This window comes from Mustela lutreola, chromosome 7 (assembly GCF_030435805.1).
Source record: "Mustela lutreola isolate mMusLut2 chromosome 7, mMusLut2.pri, whole genome shotgun sequence".
Lineage (NCBI taxonomy): Eukaryota > Metazoa > Chordata > Mammalia > Carnivora > Mustelidae > Mustela > Mustela lutreola.
In genome coordinates, this window is record NC_081296.1 from 61138920 (window position 1) to 61157831 (window position 18912).

Below are 18912 nucleotides of genomic sequence, written 5' to 3' on the forward strand. Positions count from 1 at the left end.
TGGGCCAGTATTAGGGAAACGGAATTATCAGGTATTGATTCCAACCCTATTCGGGAACTTAAACTGTTCTCAGTGAGTAGGAAGCATAATCATGCATACACAAAACAGCTGTCACGGAATCCTAGTACCTCTGCCTTTTTACTTTGTAGACCTTTGGCCAGTAATCTAACCTTCCTTGGCAACTCTGGAGAAGAGAAATAATAGAATTCTAACGATTTCCTTAAGCTCCTGGACTCAACCAGCATATCTCTTCATAATGCTTCTTCCACCTCTGAATTTTATTTTCCTTTTAACTTGTGTTTTTAAGATCCTTACGTGGAAGAGGAAAAACCTCAGTGGTATACTTAGTGTTGACCCTAAATTTGTCTAATTCTTCCCCCACCAGAAGGTTTCCTCTCTCCTGTTCCTCCCCCTAGGTCCTTGGGGCAAAATCAACAGGCCTATCCAGCTCTCTGCCTATTTCTGTGGGTGGCCCAAAGCCCTTCCTCCAAATCTAGATGCAAAGCCTCAGGTGGTCTCAACTCCAGCTTCCTCAGCCCCAAGCTGGTTAGTGATACTGCTCTGTAGTGCCCTTTCGTGCCCTGCTCCTCTGTCCCGTGCCTTCCCTCCACAGTATTTGCTACCTCTTGTTCATCGGAATAGCTTCTGAAAACAGTTTTTCCAAATTTCAACGTGTCCTATGGAATAGAACTCTGTTCCATTCCCTCTACTACTCGTAACTGCTCAGTGCCTCCCTGCTGGATACGGAGCACGTTAGAGGCTCCTCCTCAGGGCATTCAGAATTCTCCGGTCTTGCTCCAAAGGAGAATGAAGGCTCTCTTCATGCCAAAAGTGAACTACATGACATCGCCTGCACCTTCCATGAGCCTCTGTCCGCATCTGCTTCTTCCATCTGAAACATCTTACGTCTTTCCAGTTGGTGTTCACTGGCTCTTGGCCCAAATGTACAGATTGTCCTTCCTCAGGAAGAATTTTGCTTGATTAATGGTAATTAATAAGTGGGTGTTTCACTTGTCTGCCTGAAGCAATATAACCGGAATTTTTACTCATAACCTTTCTACCTAAGTAATACTGCTGTTTATTTTTTTTTTCTTTAAGATTTTATTTATTCATTTGACAGACAGAGATCACAAGTAGGCAGAGAGGCAGGCAGAGAGAAGGGAGGAAGCAGGCTCCCTGCTGAGCAGTGAGCGCCATGCGGGACTCGATCCCAGGACCCCGAGATCATGACCTGAGCCGAAGGCAGAGGCTTAACCCACTGAGCCACCCAGGCGCCAGTGATACTGCTGTTTAAAACATTACTGGAGGTTAAGAATGAAGGGAAAGCTATTTTCCTTACTCTTTCCTTGAAAGTGAGAAAATTTACTTATGAAGCTGAGTCAGTTTTTGGTATGGACTATCCAGGGCAAGCTGTGCATCTATACCGAGGGTGTGGCTGAGGACTTGATCATACAGCTAGACCGACTAAACCTTGATTTTCTTTTTAAACGAGGAACTAATGGGGGTGAGCAAATGACCCTAATTCAGATACACCCCTCCTATGACAACCTTTTCACCTGTCAAAGACGCCATGCTCTCTTTATCAAGAAACTTTTCTTGATACCCAACAGAAGGACTCCATTTGGGGGGATTCCTGGAGCCTCTATCGCATCCACACACTTTTATCCCTGTCACACCCCAGGGGCTATGCCAGGTGCTGGGGTTGTCAAAATGCAGAGAGACGATCTGTGATTGCAGGGCTTCTGCTGCCCGACAGAGGAGGGAAACTGTTCTGCTACACACCGTAATACAGGTTCTTCTCTAGACTCTTTTCCTTGTGTAAAATACACATGCAGGGCCACAGAAGAGGAAAAGAGCGAGGATTTAAGAATCCAAAGGTCAGGGGGTTCCTTCCAGGGCAGGAAGGTTCTCCCCTGGGCTCTGGGGGAGGAGGTATAGGAAAGGAGGAAGCTATGGTTATGTTGCCCCAAGAAGCTGGAGCACCATAGCTGGGAGAAGGGCAAGTGGTAGGGGATGAGATTGGAAGTGTAGCTTGGGACCAGAAAAGAATGGGCTTAAACATCAGGCCAAAGCGTTTGGACTTTACCTGCGATTTAAAGGAAAGACATAGGAGGTATTGTAAATATCAAAGTAAAATGATTAGATTTTCTAATCCCGTGGATTAGAAAAATAATATTGTTAGTACAACAAATGGTAGATTGGTGGGAAAGATGGAAACTGGAGATGCAGATGAGGTGAACTTTCTGAACGGACCCAAAGGTACCTTGTATTTCTTGTAAGACATTTGGGGCTTTATTTTCTATAATTACAACTCTTTGTGCCTATACCTTGACTATTAATAATGCTTCCTGAAGTTGGGCTTTGAGCAGGGTTTTGTGAAGGACCAAATGGGTTTAACAACAGCGACTCTTATCTGAGACACTCATGAATTCTGGAAAGTTTCATTTATAACACAAACTACTCCATAGTCTGCTTTCTCTAATTCTTTCCAGGTGTTAAAGGAGAGAGGGCATTAGCAAGCATTAAAACACATTGACCATGTGTATATTTAAAAATCATAATGGTCGGGGCGCCTGGGTGGCTCAGTGGTTAAAGCCTCTGCCTTCGGCTCAGGTCATGATCCCAGGGTCCTGGGATCGAGCCTCCTCCTCTCTCTTTCTGCCTGCCTCTCTGCCTACTTGTGGTCTGTCTTTCAAATAAATAAAAATCTTTAAAAAAAAAATCATAATGGTCATCGTTCGTTGGTACCATTTTGACTTCATACCATGCTGTAGGTGCTATACCATGCATACATATTACCTCATTTAATATTTTCGGCACGTGATATTAGACCCATTTTATGGATACGCTGAGGCTCGGGCACTTGAACTTGCCAGGATCACATAATGAGTGACAGTCATCCTGGTCTTTTTCTGTACCTTGAGCTTGTTCCTTCATCAGACAAAGAAACTTCCTTTTGCAGTTACCTCTCCCTGGAAAGTTCTTCTCCCAGACATTTACAGAACTGACCTCTTCAGCTCTTAGCTTAAATGTTGCCTCCTCAAAGAAGCCTTCATCAACCATCCTATCTAATGCTGCTCGTTTCTCTACTTCCTTCACAGCATTTTGTTACCTGAAATCATTTACTTGTTTCTTTCCTGTCCCCTGGGCTTGAGTCTAAATTTCGTGAGATCAAGTGTTTTGAACCTCTCACACAAGTTTGATTTATATAATCACAGCATTTTAGAACAGTTTCTAGAACTTAATACACATTCAGCAAATATTTAGTCAAGGGCTGGGTGAATGAATAAATAAATGTCCCCAGAGCCCACACTTGTTCTCCAGTCCCATCCTCTAGATGTTTCCTTGTGACTGCCTAGCACACTGGAGAAGAACTGGCTGACCATACAACCTGTCAAACTATGTATCTGGGACCCAGACTGATTAGCTTTTAAAAGCCAAATATTTACTCACCAAAAACACAACCCACAGGTCACTCTCTTTCTCATCAGTTAATATCACTCGGTGGCATCCAAGCTTACAGCTCATATGGAGTATCTACAACTTAGGGTTAGTTCAGAAGACAACTTGTCTGAGTAACTGTTTGTAGAGCTTTACCTTTTCTTACTGCATTCCTCTTGGCAATTTTTTGTAGGAGAATATTGGAATTCACAGAAATGCGGCATTGGTCCTGGCAATTTTTTTTTAAACAGCACCAGCCATGTAGAAATTCACGATCTTTCTAATAAATTTGTGAATTCTTATGATCTCCACACACAAAATAACCGTCCTCAGAGGGCAAATTCTCTCATTCTTCCCTCCAACTACATTTTTCTTTTGTGATTTCAGATTGGGCTTTTTAGAAGTGTGATTTTTCCTTTGTCTTAGTGGCATCTGAGCCGGCTTTGTCACTAGCATGTTAACCTCTTCTTTCCCCACTCTCCCATATCTGAGAATAGCTTAAATTAACCCTAAGTTAGGGTGGCCCACGGAGGAATTTTAAGTACATTTCTCGGTGTTCTGTGAAGTTACGTGATCTTAGCTCAGTTAATTAACTTTGTTAAAATTGTATGTGGGGGGTTGTATGATTCAGCCGCAGAAGGCACAAAACAAATTGAAAGGGACCTGCCCTTTACCTTGATCCTTACCTTCTCCAAAAACCATGGTGTAAGGCCAATGAACAGAATAATGGTTGACGAGCAAAATTTTAAGGCATTCTAAATATCACTGGTTGGTTTAATAAAATTAATTAGCCTGCCACGGAGAAAATTTACTAGTGTGCTGGTTAATTTCACAATGTAAAGTCAGAGAAGGGAGGTAGGGTTGAGAGAACAAACCTTATTAGTTTTGAATAATTATTTAAAGATGTGGAGCTGCCTATTTCAAACACTTTGATTGCCAAATCCATTAGGGCTTTACAGTCTCAATGTTTGTATCCCAGTATATATGGGAAGGAATCTCCCTAGGTGAAATCATAATCATATTAATGAACAGCTAAATGACCTAAAGATACCGAACAACGAGTAGAATCCTAATAAAACCATGAGCATGAGAACTTGCCTTAAGACTAACTCAAGGGAGGTTTCCATAATCTTAATTTGCCATTGATGCAATTATTGCCTTTTCTTGTCTTTTTAATCCAAACAAGATGTTTGCAGTGGCCATGGAAAGGTGCCTAAAATCACATGCCTGAATTCGTTTAATTTGCCAACGTTGTCTTTTTTCTCTCTTCCTGGTAATGGGCAAGAGTCAGTTCTGGTGCATTAGGTACTAAATCTCCTCAATTACCAGCCGGGAAGAAAGATTTAAAATTGTGCTTCAAACCTACAAACTGATTTAGTTTTAAAGCACCAACCCTTCTCTTGTGGAGCCTAAATTGAACTGCAGAGAGGATCCAGAAGTTGAGGAGTTAAACCAGGCACGGCCAAGGCTCATGCCAGTGATAGGAACCGTTTTGGTTTCTTTCATCAGATCCCTCCTGGTGCAAAAGGAAAGAGAGAGAGAAAGAGAGAGAGAGAGAGAGAGAGAGAGAGAGAGGAAGAAAGAAAGGGAGGAAGAAGAGAAAGAAAGAAAGGGAGGGAGCAAGGAAGAAAGGAAAGAAAAACACAACTTATATAAGGAAGCACAGTGCTCTGCTGCCTGGAAGCTAGACGTGGAGTGTGGCTAGCTCATTAGTGTGGGGGAGTCTAATCAAACCTCTTCTCTTCCCCCCCCCTCTTTCTTTTTGGGTCCTTGGCAGCCATTTTCAATGTGGATGACTCTGTGGTTGATCTGGAGACCTTGGCAGCTTTATATGAAAATGTGAGTATCAAAGACATACAGAGGCAGAGTTTTCAGATTTTCATGTCTTCAATAATGAATAAAAATGTTAAGGTCTAAAAAATGGTTATATGTGACTCCTTCTACCCTCCTGCCCTTCCCCGTCCCCAGATCACTAAACCATCCATGCTCTTTGGCCGTGAGGATTTTAACATAGCAAGGGAGAGATTCAGGCATAGTTTCTATAAATGTACACTCAAACAAGAACAGACGTGAGCAAAGCACTGGGTTCCGACCCCACTGTGGTATCTGGGTTAGCAGCTCTCTTTGCACACCTGCGTGGGGGGTGGTTCAAGGTGGAGACCCCTTCTAGGCCGTGGAACCCAGCCCTGTGCTTACGGTTAGAGTGAGCGAAGCTAAGCTACCGGCTTACTGTTGGGGCACACCACTGTCTTCCTCTGTGGAATGGGAATACTAATACCACCTTGGATGATTCCTTTTGGATCAGATAAGCTAATGACACTGAATGTAGGAAGTAGTAGAAGATGGTGGGTGTGTGCTTTGCGTTTAGAGTCAGACAATTTTAGATTTGAGGTTCCACTCTGTTATTGACTCTGAGTAACGTTGGAACCAATTCAGTTCCTTCAGCCTGTTTGATCATCAGTACAATGGGCATGATAAAGGGCTCTATCTGATTTTGTATTAAAACAGAATTTGATATAGGTAACAATAACAATATGTTTGAAAATACACAGCACTGGACACATATGTGCTCTTTAAATTTAGGATATATGTGGAATAACCAGCAGAATTGGGAGGCTTTCTTGAGAGGAACACACAGGAGAGTTAGAATTCCCATGGTCGTTAACATTTCTGATTCGTTGACTCTGCTAGAATTTGAAAAGAGTGAACCAGATTCTCTTTATTGAAGTAATGATATTTCCCCGGGAAGCTGCCTGGAGCTCTATAGTATTTTCCAGTCACCAAGTTTAAAAAAAGATTCATTTCAATGTTATGTCTCCTGGGACCTTATGTCCCTTATAGAAAATTCCCAGAGGGCAGTAATCCAACCTGCGATTGCCAGTTCCCTAAACATTTTCACATCCTTTATATCTATCAGGAGCTGTTTAGTACAACTGGATGGGAACTTCTCACGTCCCATCAGCAGGGCTTTTGTTAATAGGAAGGTGAAACAAATACCAGGCCACTGGGAGCTAATAGTGCATTTGTGGTATACCTGGGGGGCAACATGGTGTTATGGGGGAAAGAGAGACTCTGAGTCAGGCCCTTTATCCAGTACATGGTCTGAGCCTTGGTAGAATTATCTGAAAAACAAAGATACAGTAATTGGTATTAAAGGACTCTGTAAAAGGCAGAGTGCCTTCTAGATGCTTCTTGCTGCTGCCATGAGCTCAGGACTGGGCACGTGGGCAGTACTCATTAGCTCACAGCAGAGGAGAGCTGCCTGAAGTGGATCGCTGGATAAATTGAGAAAATAACGTAACTAAATGCCAAAAGGAGCAGCTGAGATGAGTGTTAACAAAATTCAGAGAAAGAGAAGGTGGAGACTAGAAATGAAAAAGTCAGGAGCATACGTAAGTTGGGAGGGCTGTTCTAAGGGTCAGGAAACAAATGCTGAGGACAACTGACTGCTAACCTGCTTACAGGGGAAGAGAGAGGGGATTCAGTGGCAATCCAGCATCCTGGCTTCCAGGACACCCTGCGGTCTCCTGGTATGGCCGTTGGCTTTGACCAGTGATTCTCTGGTGGTAGCATGCGTCAGAATCCCCTGGGGGTCCTCCTCCCCACCACCACCTCCCCCCCCAGCTTCTTAGGACCGGGAGAGAGCCAATCATTTGCATTTCTAACTAGAAGCAGAACTAGATGCCAATGCTGCTGGTCCAGAGACCACACTTGGTCTCATTAGACTGCTTTAGACTGCTAAATTGTTCATTTTTTCTGTGCTTTGTTTGATTCCTCCTTCAACCCAGAGAGCCCAAGAGGATGAACTGGTTAAAATAAGGAAGTACTACGAGACATCCAAAGAAGAAGAACTGAAGCTGCTGGACAAGCCTGAGCAGTAAGGACGCTTGAACTCTTTGCTGTTAAGCCCAAAGGACAAGTGCGATCTCTGTCCCCCTGCCTCCCCACTCAGAGTAATTGCACCTATACCGTGCAGTGAGCAGAGTCATAGGGCCGTCATCCCCGTGACCCACTTAATGCAGCAGAATGACCTGACTGCCGGGAAACGCAGCCGGGGGATTTGTGCTGCTGGATCTAAGATGTCTCAACCCCTCTCCCCACCCCTCATGGTTCCCCTTTCTTGTTCTAGCAGCTTGTTAATTCCTCCTAGACTAAACATTCTGGCCAAAAGGGTAGCTGAGGAAGGAAGAAGGCATTGCTCTGTTTAAGGTTCTATGGATGTAGTTAAAAAAAGATGATGGCAGACTCACAGAATCCAAGTTGATTTTCCTAAATGCTGTATCCAGTAAACACGGCCTGAACGTGCCAGCTTTCCCTCACATCCCTCCACCTGCTCTGCCCAATGGACAGGGGACCTTTTCCTACTCTTGGCATCTGCTCGTTTTTCTCTCTATTCACCATCTAGTGTTGTTTGCTCTCCAGTTGGGGCTGTTAAGCCACAGCCTTTGAAAGCCTAGACCTCTGATAAGGAATGGAGTGGCTCTTGCCTTGGCTGGGCTCTTGGGGTCTGCACACCACAGATAAGTATATGGGACTCTGAGTTCCTGGACCCCACCTACCTTTTCATGGCACAAGATTGAGGATGTAGAATGGGTCCAGAGTGGACAGAAGAATCCTTTGCCTGTCACCCCCTTGAATGCTTCATTAGTGTCCAATTCAGGCCACTCCCCTCAGCCTGGAGATGAGGCAGGGGATAGAAAACACAGCAGAAGCTAAGCAATAATGTTTAGGGTAACAAGTGAGCCCTAGAGACATCTAAGTTTCTGTGGCTCATATCAACCCTTCCATGGCTTGCCCTTGGGTCCACTAGAATGCCCCACAGCCCTTGGATTGCCTGGAGAAAATGACTAGGTGGGGGATTTCTAGGTTTACTCGGTTACTGGCAAGCCTCTGGGATCATTTTGGGAATCTTCGATGAATTGTTCTCACACGGAAGAGAGGCCAGTCTCTACCCCACTCTTTGGCCACTCTAGAAGCCACTCTCTACCCCACCCCCACCCTGCCTCAAGTTAGTTCATGAAGCCTAAAAATATTGTGAATCAGCGCAAAGGGGGTTCTGCTGCCATTCTGGCCCATCACTTTGAGCTACACTCCCTACCAATTCCTGCCCCTGACCAATCCTGTGGTCCACTCCCAGGTCCTGTTTCCTAATAATAAATTAATTCCCACTAAGGTGCTAACGATGGAACGTGAAGTGACTCATAATGGGATACTTAGACACTGACAAGGCCATGAGGAGTATTTGAAGACTGTCTTAGTCAGCATGGGTTGCTATAACAAAGTACCCTAAGCTGGGTGACTTAGAAACAACAGAAATTTATTTCTTGTAGTTCTGCAGTTCGGAAGTCTGAGATTCGGGTGCCATTCCAGTTGGGTTTTGGTGAGAACCCTCTTCCAGACAGACTGCCAACTTTTCTCAGTGTCCTCCCATGACGGAAAGCAAAGAGAAGGAAGCAAGCTCTGGTGTCTCTTCTCCTAAGGTTACTAATTTCACCCATGAGGGCTCAACGCTCATGACTTAAGTGCCTCCCAAAGGCCCTGTCTCCTTAAACCATCACATTGAGGGTTAAGATATCAACATATAAATTTGGGGGGGAACATAAACACTCAGCCCTTAACAGGGCCAATAGGACATATCAAGCATTTGGGCAGCACCAACTGTGTCACACTGAGCAGTGATCTCTCAGCCTAGAGTTCCCATACTTTTCACGTAAAGCATCATAGAGTATTTTAGGCTTTGTTGGAAGTACTTAAACCATAGACAATATGTAAACAAATGGGCATGACTCTATCAGTAGAATTTTATTTAGGGACACTGAAATTTGAATGTTACATTATTTGTGTAGAAGTCAAAAAAATGTTATCTTTATCTCGATTCTTTTTCATCCAATTTAAAAATATAAAAGCCATTCTCGTTGGTGGGCCATACAAAAACAAGTGATGAACTGAATTTGGCCCATGGGCTATACTTTGCCAACTCCTGTTCCATGCTCTGGGAGGAGCTGACCCAGAGAAGAGTGGGTTTCTGCTAAGGGAAGGGTTCCCCTTTTCCTTTCCTTTCCCTCCCCTTCCTACTGTCTTTCTAGCATTATTTTTGGAGATTAATTGCCAGGGCACAGAATAGCAGTGGCAGGTAATTAACAGATAAATTTACAAATCCTGCTTTCTCTGCTGATGATCTGGATAAGAGAGCATCTTCCAAGTTTGTACATGGTCATGGCAGCGGCTCCCCAGAGATGCTAAGCTAAGATGATGTGCTCAGGCTCAGTTGCACAGAGGTCGGGGCTTCAAGCCTGAGTGAATTTCACCCTCGCTCTTGACCTCCTGCATCGGGCGGCATTTGTTTGATGTTAGCCAGAGTCCAATTTCCTGGCAACTTGCTTGCCATCAGCTCCAAGTTAGTTGACTATAAGCATATTTTACATACTGGAAAATATGAATCATTTATAGTTTCAACACTGCGATTGCCTAAGATCCCTGTGATGCCCAGTCCTATAAATCATAGCATGGAGAAGGTGGTCTCCTCACTCACCTCATCGGCTCTCTTGCAGCCCAGTGCCAGACTGAGAATGCCATTTCCCATAGAAGGGTCACCTGCTCGGGCCTGAGCTGTCTGAGAGCCACCCCTTCCAAGGATAGCCCTCAACTGTTGGCATTCTGCCTTGGGATGGTGGTAAGGGGAGGGAAGGAGAGACTCTATCGGGTTTGATTAGGCCAAGCACCTGTTTTCTGTGGCCGGGAGGGAGGACACCAGGTCCGGCCTACTGGGATGCTCTGCTAGGGTCCCCGGTTACCTCACGAAGCAAACAGGAAGCGACTTGGTATACTGTTAGTGTACTCCTTGTGGAAGAACAGAATACATGATGCTGGGTGCCCAGCCCTTGTTCACACACACCTGAGATGGTACCATGTGGGGGTCTAGGGGATGATAACCTAAATGTGAGTCCCTTAAAACAATGGGACATGTTGCCTCATTCCACCTGTCAGCTGAGTTGGCGCTGCAGACGGGGAACCCGTGCAATGTCGTGGGCCGAGCCTGTCTCCTAAAGACAGACTGGAGGGGCAGCCCTTCCTGGGAAAGTATGCCTACCCTGGGGAAGAATGGGAAGATCCCCAATCTGCGGCTTCTTTGAGCTTGTTTGGTCCTCTTTGTAACTGGCCTTAGGATATAAAGTTAGACCAGTCCAAAAGGAAATCAACCTCTACGTTTTCCTAAGTATCAAGGCCCCATGTCCAAGACCCATACTTGGGGCTTTGTGCTAGCGTTCTTATCCCTGCTCTTATGGGGAGAGTAGAAATCGCAGCTGAGGGGATCAGATACTTACCAGACACTCCGAGCCTTTGGGGCTCCTTTATACTTTAGGTACTCTTCTAGATAAACAGGAAAGGAGCTATGGTACCTTCCCTCAAGCCTTTGCCTGGCTGTTTTGGGATGGAAAGTAACAAAAAATCATAGTTTTTCTAAATGTGTGTCCCCAGTAAATCTTATCTTCACATCCTACCAGATGTCCAAGCCCAAAACCCGCAAGTCTTCCTGGACAGTTCTCAGCATTCCTCGGGGTCGGTCAGTTACTCTGGTTCTTGCCGCCGGAATAGCTCTCTCATGCCCTAGCCCCTCTGCACTCACCCCTGGCCTGCCCTCTTAGAACACCACAGCTGCGGTCTAGACGGTCTTCCAGCCTCAACTCCACTGCTCCCTCCCACTAACGAGCCAAGCCACTGCTGTGCCGCTTTTTAAAACTAAAGGCCCAAAGTATCACTTACTTCTCTGTTCAGAACCCTTTGTTCATTCGGGAAAAGTTGAAACTCTTGATTTTAGAACACAAAGCCCCATTTTAGCATCTGAGTTCTAGTTGTCTTGCCCCCAAAACACCATTCATCCCGTCTGGGCCCCCCACAACTGTTGCTCCCGTGTGTCCCGCACCAGCACCCAAGGGCTCCAGGGAACCTTAGCTGACATGGTCCGTCCCGGGCTCTGACTTGGAAGCCCTGCAGATGGCTTTCATAGGCCCCATCAGTGATGATCCTTACCACACTCTGTGGTAATCTGTGACTTATTTTTCAGGATATCAAGAAGGAATGGTGTGTAAGTTAAATTCTGTTCTCAGGTCTTAGCATGGTGCCTAACACACCACAGAAGCTTAATGCATGTCTACAGGACTGACTAACATTCTTGGGGACTGACTGTCTGGTATGAATTTCTGGTGACACATTCTCTACATCTTTATCCAAAAAGTAGTGTAAAATTCTGGAACTTGCCTTCCTCCTCTAGCTCTGGGTATGCGTTTCAGACCCTTCTTCCTGCACAGACCTCTGGATCTTTAAGGGTCTTTGAGAAACCTCTTAGTCCAATTCCTAATCCCAGTAAAGCTTGATCCCAGAGAACCATGTGGTTCTTTTTGACTCTTTCCTGGGTACCATTAAGTTGGTGAGCCCATGGCCACATCTTCTTATATGGGCCCTACACCTCCTTTTCTTGAGTTTTAAGTCATCGTTCATCCAGCATTCATCTTTTTTGCCTATGTCCTTGCTGGTGAACTGAGGCGTCGATCTGCGTCTTCTCTCACACTGTGGTCTCCATAAACGCTTCACTCACTGTGTTTATTTAAACTACAAAGTGCACATACTCTGCAGATCTCGGTCCTACTTGGGGAAGAGTGTCTGGCAGTCACTGTTGGAAGAGGAGAAAGGCAGGTCGTGACCCCTGAGGTAGCTCTTAGCATTACCTGAATAAGTACAGCTTCCTACCACACCCCTCAGAACCCAATGCCGCCAGTCCCACAAGATTTCACTACTTACATTTATGAAACCTGGTGATACCCCTGATTTTTTTTTTAAAGATTTTATTTATTTATTTGACAGACAGAGATCACAAGTAGGCAGAGAGGCAGGCAGAGAGAGAGGAGGGAGCAGGCTTGATCATGTGGGGCTTGATCCCAGGACCCTGGGATCATAACCTGAGCCAAAGGCAGAGGCTTTAACTCACTGAGCCACCCAGGCACCCCATATACCCCTGATTTTGATCACAAACGAATGAGTGGTTTAATACTAATCTGAAAGAAGCATTTTACATATAAGGTATAATTTTTAATCCTGTCCTTACTCATAATTCCTTGGGTTTCCATATTTTTATCCCATCACATGGTTTTCATAATAATCAGAGTTACAGAACTTTGAAGCAAAGTTTTATGGGCCTTCCTTGCTTTACCTTAGTGTCATGAGAAAAAAAAAAAAAAGAAGAAGAAGAAGAAGAAGAATGGGGCACCTGGCTGGCTCAGTCATTAAAGCAGGTGACTGTTGATCTCAGGTTCTTGAGTTCAAGCCCCACATTGGACACAGTGCTTAATTTTTAAAAAGGTGGCATTGGGGGGTTGTGGAGAGGAAAGAAAAGAAAAAAGATTATGACCTGGATCCTGGATGTAGGATAAGTTTTTTTTTTTTTTTTAAAACAGCTGATTATTAGAATCTTACTAAAACCCAAGTCTCCCTTAAAAAAAGCAAAGTAAAAGAGGCACAGAGTATAAGCTAAGGAAATCCTTTGGGTATGGAAAGAAGAAGGGTTCAGCTTTGCTCCTATGGAAAACATTCTTGGTGAGAGATTGCAAAATGTCAAAGTAATGACGTTATGCGTTGACCAAGACTTTCAGAAATATCAGGTAATCATCATTTCAGCCCCAGAATGAATTTAATAGCTGTTAGTGGATTCTCTCCTTCCCTGAATTCATGCCCAACTCTTTCCACCGTTTTAGTGTGTTTTAGTTTATGCCCCCTCTTCTGGAGGTTGGCCTGGAGAGCATGTAGCTCTTCCAACTTAATTTTGCAAAGGGCACCAGTGCCCAGCTGCTCAGACAGTGAGCTTCTGTGTGTAGATTAGTACTCACCTTTAGCTTTAAAAAATCTGTCTTACCATAGTTTTTAAGATTGATGTCCACTTCATGAGTACCTGCTTTGTTCCACGTACCAAGCTGTGAACTCTGTCTGCCTAGGTAAGCTGATGTGGGAAAGTAAACAAATTATCTGTAGAATAGTGCCTCTATAGACCATTATCTAATCCAGTGTGCAAGAAATAGTTGCCTCTCATTTCAGGTAGAGACATTTTGTCATTTTTCTACAGACTTTCACCTTCAGCCTTCACTTGAATTTGCCTGTGCAAAATAGACTCTTAGAGAATGCTACATGATAAAGGGCGTTCATTATGTGTTTTCATACGCTAAAAAGTAATGCTTTTTATTTTAATCTCCTATTTGCACAGCAGGAGATAACTCCTTGTGGTTCCATATTACTGCACTTCCTGCTCCTAAAGTAATTTATACACCATACATTTATACACCATCCTAGAAACCGATCTGAGAAATGGCTCCATTGTCAATAATAGAACACATACCCTTGGAGTTCCTCAAGTGTGCCTCTTGGATACATTTTATAATTGTTAAATTGATATCGTAAAATAAGGAATCTTTTTCAGCTATGGTGGATGTTTTTCAGCTCTTTTTTTTTTTCTTTGTATAAGCAGCTAGATGATTCATTGTTCATTTCTGCAGATTTTTACATGAGTTAGCCCAGATCCCAAATTTTGCTGAACGGGCCCAGTGCATAATCTTCAGATCTGTCTTTTCGGAGAGTATCACCTCCTTGCACCGAAAGGTAGAGATCGTCACAAGAGCTTCTAAGGTATGTTTGCTGTCTAATTTAAAAGGCTAGTTGTGCCCTAATTGAGGGTAAAGGAGGAAGTAGGGAGTGGGAGGATCAACTAGACCCTTTGTAGAAAACCTTTGGACTTAAGATCCTGTTTTTTTAAGTATAGCTGTGGTGATTATCATTAAGTGTGAGTATGTGTGTGAGTGCAGGTGAATGAGTGGGGAAGAGAGAGAGAAAGTCAGATGCAGGCTGATGGGGAGAAGGAGGAAAAAAAATGACACTTCTATAGATGTCTTCTTAGATATTCCGGACACTTTCTATAGTACATACTGGCCACTTAACACCAACCCAGCTAGTGTAGTTTATCTGCTGCTCAACCGGCTGGGTTGCAAGAAATGTTGTGTTAGACCCATGCACCTGATCATCTGAAAGGTATCTACAGAGTGAAATAAAGATTCTAGAGACTTGATAAGTGAAACAAATGATTACGATAATGGGTGGCAGGCAAGTACATTTTTGTTGGCTTTACCACAGTGGCATTCCTTGTAAATTCTAATACTTGTTTTTTCTCACAGTGACTCATGTCCTTAAGAATGTGGTGATCCTCTCTACATACTGTAGTATTTAATTCTTACCTGAAAGCATGATTCTTTTCCTTCCAAAATATAAAAGATTTCAATAAAGAAAGTATAAATACTTCCCAGGTATAATGTACACCCTCTAATAACACCCTAAAAGGTCTGAAGAGAGGTTGGCCTAGAGCTGCATTTGCCTTTTCTTCTTTACCCTAAAATAAAAGAAAATAAAGTCAACTCAGACTCTAGAGAAGTATCAATTTTAAAAATTTGCACTTTGAGAGAAAAAACAGGAAAGTAAATGGGATAAGGAGGTGAAGAAAACCCTAAGCAGATTTAAATTGTCAAAAGTAATAGACATATCAACAAATACTTAATAAACATAACCTGTGGCCTTGAAATACATTATCATAGTTCACCTCCGAGGAGTATACCCAAGGATAAAGAAAATAAACTTGCTTTTAAACCTATCCTACATTTAACTGTACTGTTTATATAGATACATTGTCCAAAAACATGTCCTCAAATGATATTAAACTAACCCTTTCTGCTTAGAAGTCACCAGATGTAAAGTCTGACTATAGCAACTCTTTCTGAAATACACAAATATTTTAAAATAAATATTTGGAAAATGAAACCGGCTGAAGTAAAAATACAAATACTCATATTTAATCCACAATATTAAGACAGGCACAGTTCATAATTCATTGAAAGGCTAGAAAACGATGACTGATTAGTGTATTTTTTTCAGACTCTTAAATGTCTTAATAAAGTGTATTTTCCATTTCACCAGCTGCCAAGGCAGTTGGCACCATGCCAGCAAACAGCCTGATGGGTGCTCAGTAAATATTTGTTGTTGAATGAACATAGGCGCCTTTGAAGTTCAACTCCCTAATAATTGGTGTTTGCCATCACAGGGCTTGCTGCACATGAAGAGTGTGAAGGATATTTTAGCTCTCATTCTGGCTTTTGGAAATTATATGAATGGAGGAAATAGGACTCGGGGACAAGCAGATGGATATAGCTTAGAAATTCTACCCAAACTCAAGGACGTCAAAAGTCGGGTATTTATTTTTCATAGCTAGATTCCATGATTTGCCATTTTGTTCCTTCTCTACCTGTAATTTAAAAAAAAAAAAAAAAAAAAAAAAATTCTTGGTTGCTCCATTCATCTCCTTTCTCGCTCTAACAATACATGTTTTTTTCTTTGCTTTCTTTTGACTCTTGACTAGAGAGAGGTTTTTCATGTTTGATCTTATTGAGATGACAAAATCCCCAATATTGGTTTGCACTAAAAGAACACAATTGCATATTGAACTGTAATGAGCAAAGAAAACAGATAGCACAGCAGTAGCAGTCAGAGCACAAGTCTTGAATTTGTTTGAATTTAGGGTTGGCTACTTGTAATTTACTCATTCTTGAGTCAGGCGCAATGTTGCATCACCAGTAGACCTGAGCATTTGAGTTATTCTTTTGCCCACAACAATTGGGCTGGGGGTCTACTGTCAAACTCTCTGAGCCTGATTATCATTTGGCTCCACACCCCTGCAGAGCTCCCTCTTTAGAAACAACCAGCCCATATCTGGGAGTCCCAGAGGGAGCAGGGGGAGTGAAGGGAGGGGAAACACACAGGCAAATTAGAATTAGACCCATGTGAACAAGACACAAAGGCTGCCTTGTGGGAGGGCCTGCTTGCCCCTGGCCTCCTAGGGTCATAAAGTGGCATGGCGTTCCTTTTAAGCTGTCCTGATTGTTTTTCACGCCATTAAGAACACACATTTTTTTGAAAAGTGGGAAGGGAGGGATGGTTTTCTGTTCTAGTCCCCGGTTCCCTTTGGCGCTCCCCCACGCCCTCCTGTCTTGGCTTTCTGCCAGAAAATAATGGGACAGTGTGTGTATTTGTTTGTTTGTTTTAGCCATTATCTCAGAGGTCTTGTGGATTATCTGTTTGGGGTTTTCTTTCCCCACAAAGAATCGTGGAGTGTCATTTCTTTGTATAGATGCCATTAAAAAAAAAGAAAGAAAGAAAGAAAATGATGGGACAAAGAGAGGAGAAAGGAAGACCATGCCAGTCACAAACAGAAATCAGGACCGGGTATCACAGATTAAAAGTATTAGGGTCACAAACTGAGATTTCGGTCCTCAACTATATACTATGGCAGTCTCATGTGAATGATTTTCATTTAAGCTTCTCTTTTAAACCTAGGATAATGGGATTAATCTGGTGGACTATGTCGTGAAATATTACCTGCGTTACTATGATCAGGTAAGAAATGGCATTCTGTGGAAAACTACACTAATGGGATTTCAACTCTTACACATTGTTGGCATTCAGAAATTGGATGATGGATGGATGGATGGATTTCAAGTCCAACACAGAATCTGAGAGCTCTCCGGCCTCCTTGGTTTACAGATGGGAACGCTGAAGCCAAGAAAGTTTAGTTGACGTTTGGAAAGAGAAGCATTATTCATTGCCTCTCAGTCTGCTGCCTCCTAATCCGCTATATAATGCAGTTTTAGAGAGACCCCCGGTGATCTGGGCCTTCCGGCCAGTTCGTGAGGGTCTCCATGTAATCTATATCCATTCGGTAATTGTTTCTATCTGAAACTAGTTCTGGGCTCCAGACCAAAATTGAGAAATTTAAGAGGCAGTAATGCCCCATACCTTATCAGTCGTGGTCATCTGTGAACAAGTTGAAGAAGTGGGATTTGAAATCCGTCCTCTCTGCTTCCATTACACGAGCCATGAGAAATAAAAATTTCAGTGGGAATCCACCTGAGCACAATTTTCTAAGTTCTGTTCCTTCTCATTAAATTGAGAACAAGGAGTCCTAACTTTGCGAAGAAAGAGGTACTGTGGTAAGGTGTTGGGAAACCTAGCAGTCAGCAAGCACAACGGGGGAAAGTCTCAGGAAAACTGTCATCGACACTCCTGCTTAGCTATCCACACAAGCAGGGCTTTTCCTAGGCACCAAGGGAAGAAAAAGTAAAGGTTCCAGCACCGTGTTTTCCAAAGGCCTATAATTCCCCCCGGAAGACAAGAGAAACACTGATGAAGTCTACCACCCTGCCTCCTCCCCTCCTCATAGAACCCTTCTCAGTGCACCTGCAATGAATCATCTCCCACCCCGCTGCTCCTGAAACTTCTCCTGTTTCTGCCGAGGACATTATCATTTGGGTCATTCAGGCATGAAGCTCGTGCTCCTCTCTGGTTCCTCTCTGTCCTTTAACTAAATTGTTTCTCGTGTTTCTTTCCTGGTTTTCATCCCTGTGCCCCCACTTACCAGGCCTTAAGGTAACTCACCTAGAGGATTCCTGTTGCTTCCCAGCTGGTGTCCCCAGCTCTCATCCCTCACTCCCTCCCCCTCCAGTCCATCCCACACCTGAGGGATGTGGGAGGCCCCACCAGTTTTTAGAGCTGTGGTCGTATTGTATCACTTTTTTAATACAAAAATAGAAATGCCCCCCCATTTTCAAAAAGTGAATTAAGACTCTACCCAGTTGAATTCCAGTCTTTTACAACCATGCTTTTATGACCTTCCCCCTACACACACTGTGTGATCCAACTCAAGACCCTATGTTTTTCAAACACACCCTATGGTTTTCTCACTGATGTGTTTTTACATCCGATGTTCTCTCTAACTGGACCTATCGTTCTAGTAGCCTTTTTTTTTTTAAATTTTTAAGTTTTTCTTACCATATAATGTATTATTAGCCCCAGGGATACAGGTCTGTGAATCGCCAGGTTTACACCCTTCACAGCCCTCACCATAGCCCATACCTTCCCCAGTGTCCATAACCCCACCACCCTCTCCCTACCCCCTCCCCCATCACTAGCCTTTTTATAGATCTTTTGTTTTCCGTTATGAATACTCTCTTAAAATAATACATTAAAAGGCCTTTTGGGGAAAAGCTCCCAGTAGCAGCATACATATTTGCAACATAATAGGCAACATGCTTTTCAGAATCAACAGGGAAAGGACAACTGGTCTCCTTTCATTTAAAAAAAAAGAAAAAGTGACACAAGAGACCGCAGGTAATTTACCAAAACAACAGCAATGACAGCAGCAGCAACAACAACAAAAAACCAAATAGAAGGCATAAATTGCCAACTAGGTTTATAAAGTTGGCAATATAAATGGGTCAGACCTTTCTCCGGACTATCACAAATGGCTGACTGAGTTATTCTCGGTTTAAGGTCTCTAGGTATAATAGGACCCATATCTTGCCTGCTCTTGACTCACCAAATTGTGTTCTA

General features: G+C 43.3%; 1 protein-coding gene across 5 annotated transcripts in view; it reads left to right on the plus strand.

Annotated features, from left to right (window-relative positions):
* FMN1 (formin 1) overlaps positions 1 to 18912 on the plus strand; it is a 406869-nt gene that overhangs the window by 268129 nt on the left and 119828 nt on the right. For all 5 annotated transcript variants that reach the window (XM_059181089.1, XM_059181087.1, XM_059181090.1 and 2 more), the window contains 5 exons: positions 5219 to 5280; positions 7230 to 7318; positions 13983 to 14112; positions 15572 to 15718; positions 16861 to 16920. In XM_059181089.1, coding sequence (XP_059037072.1) covers positions 5219 to 5280; positions 7230 to 7318; positions 13983 to 14112; positions 15572 to 15718; positions 16861 to 16920 — 488 coding nt within the window. The remainder of the gene's footprint in view (positions 1 to 5218; positions 5281 to 7229; positions 7319 to 13982; positions 14113 to 15571; positions 15719 to 16860; positions 16921 to 18912) is intronic.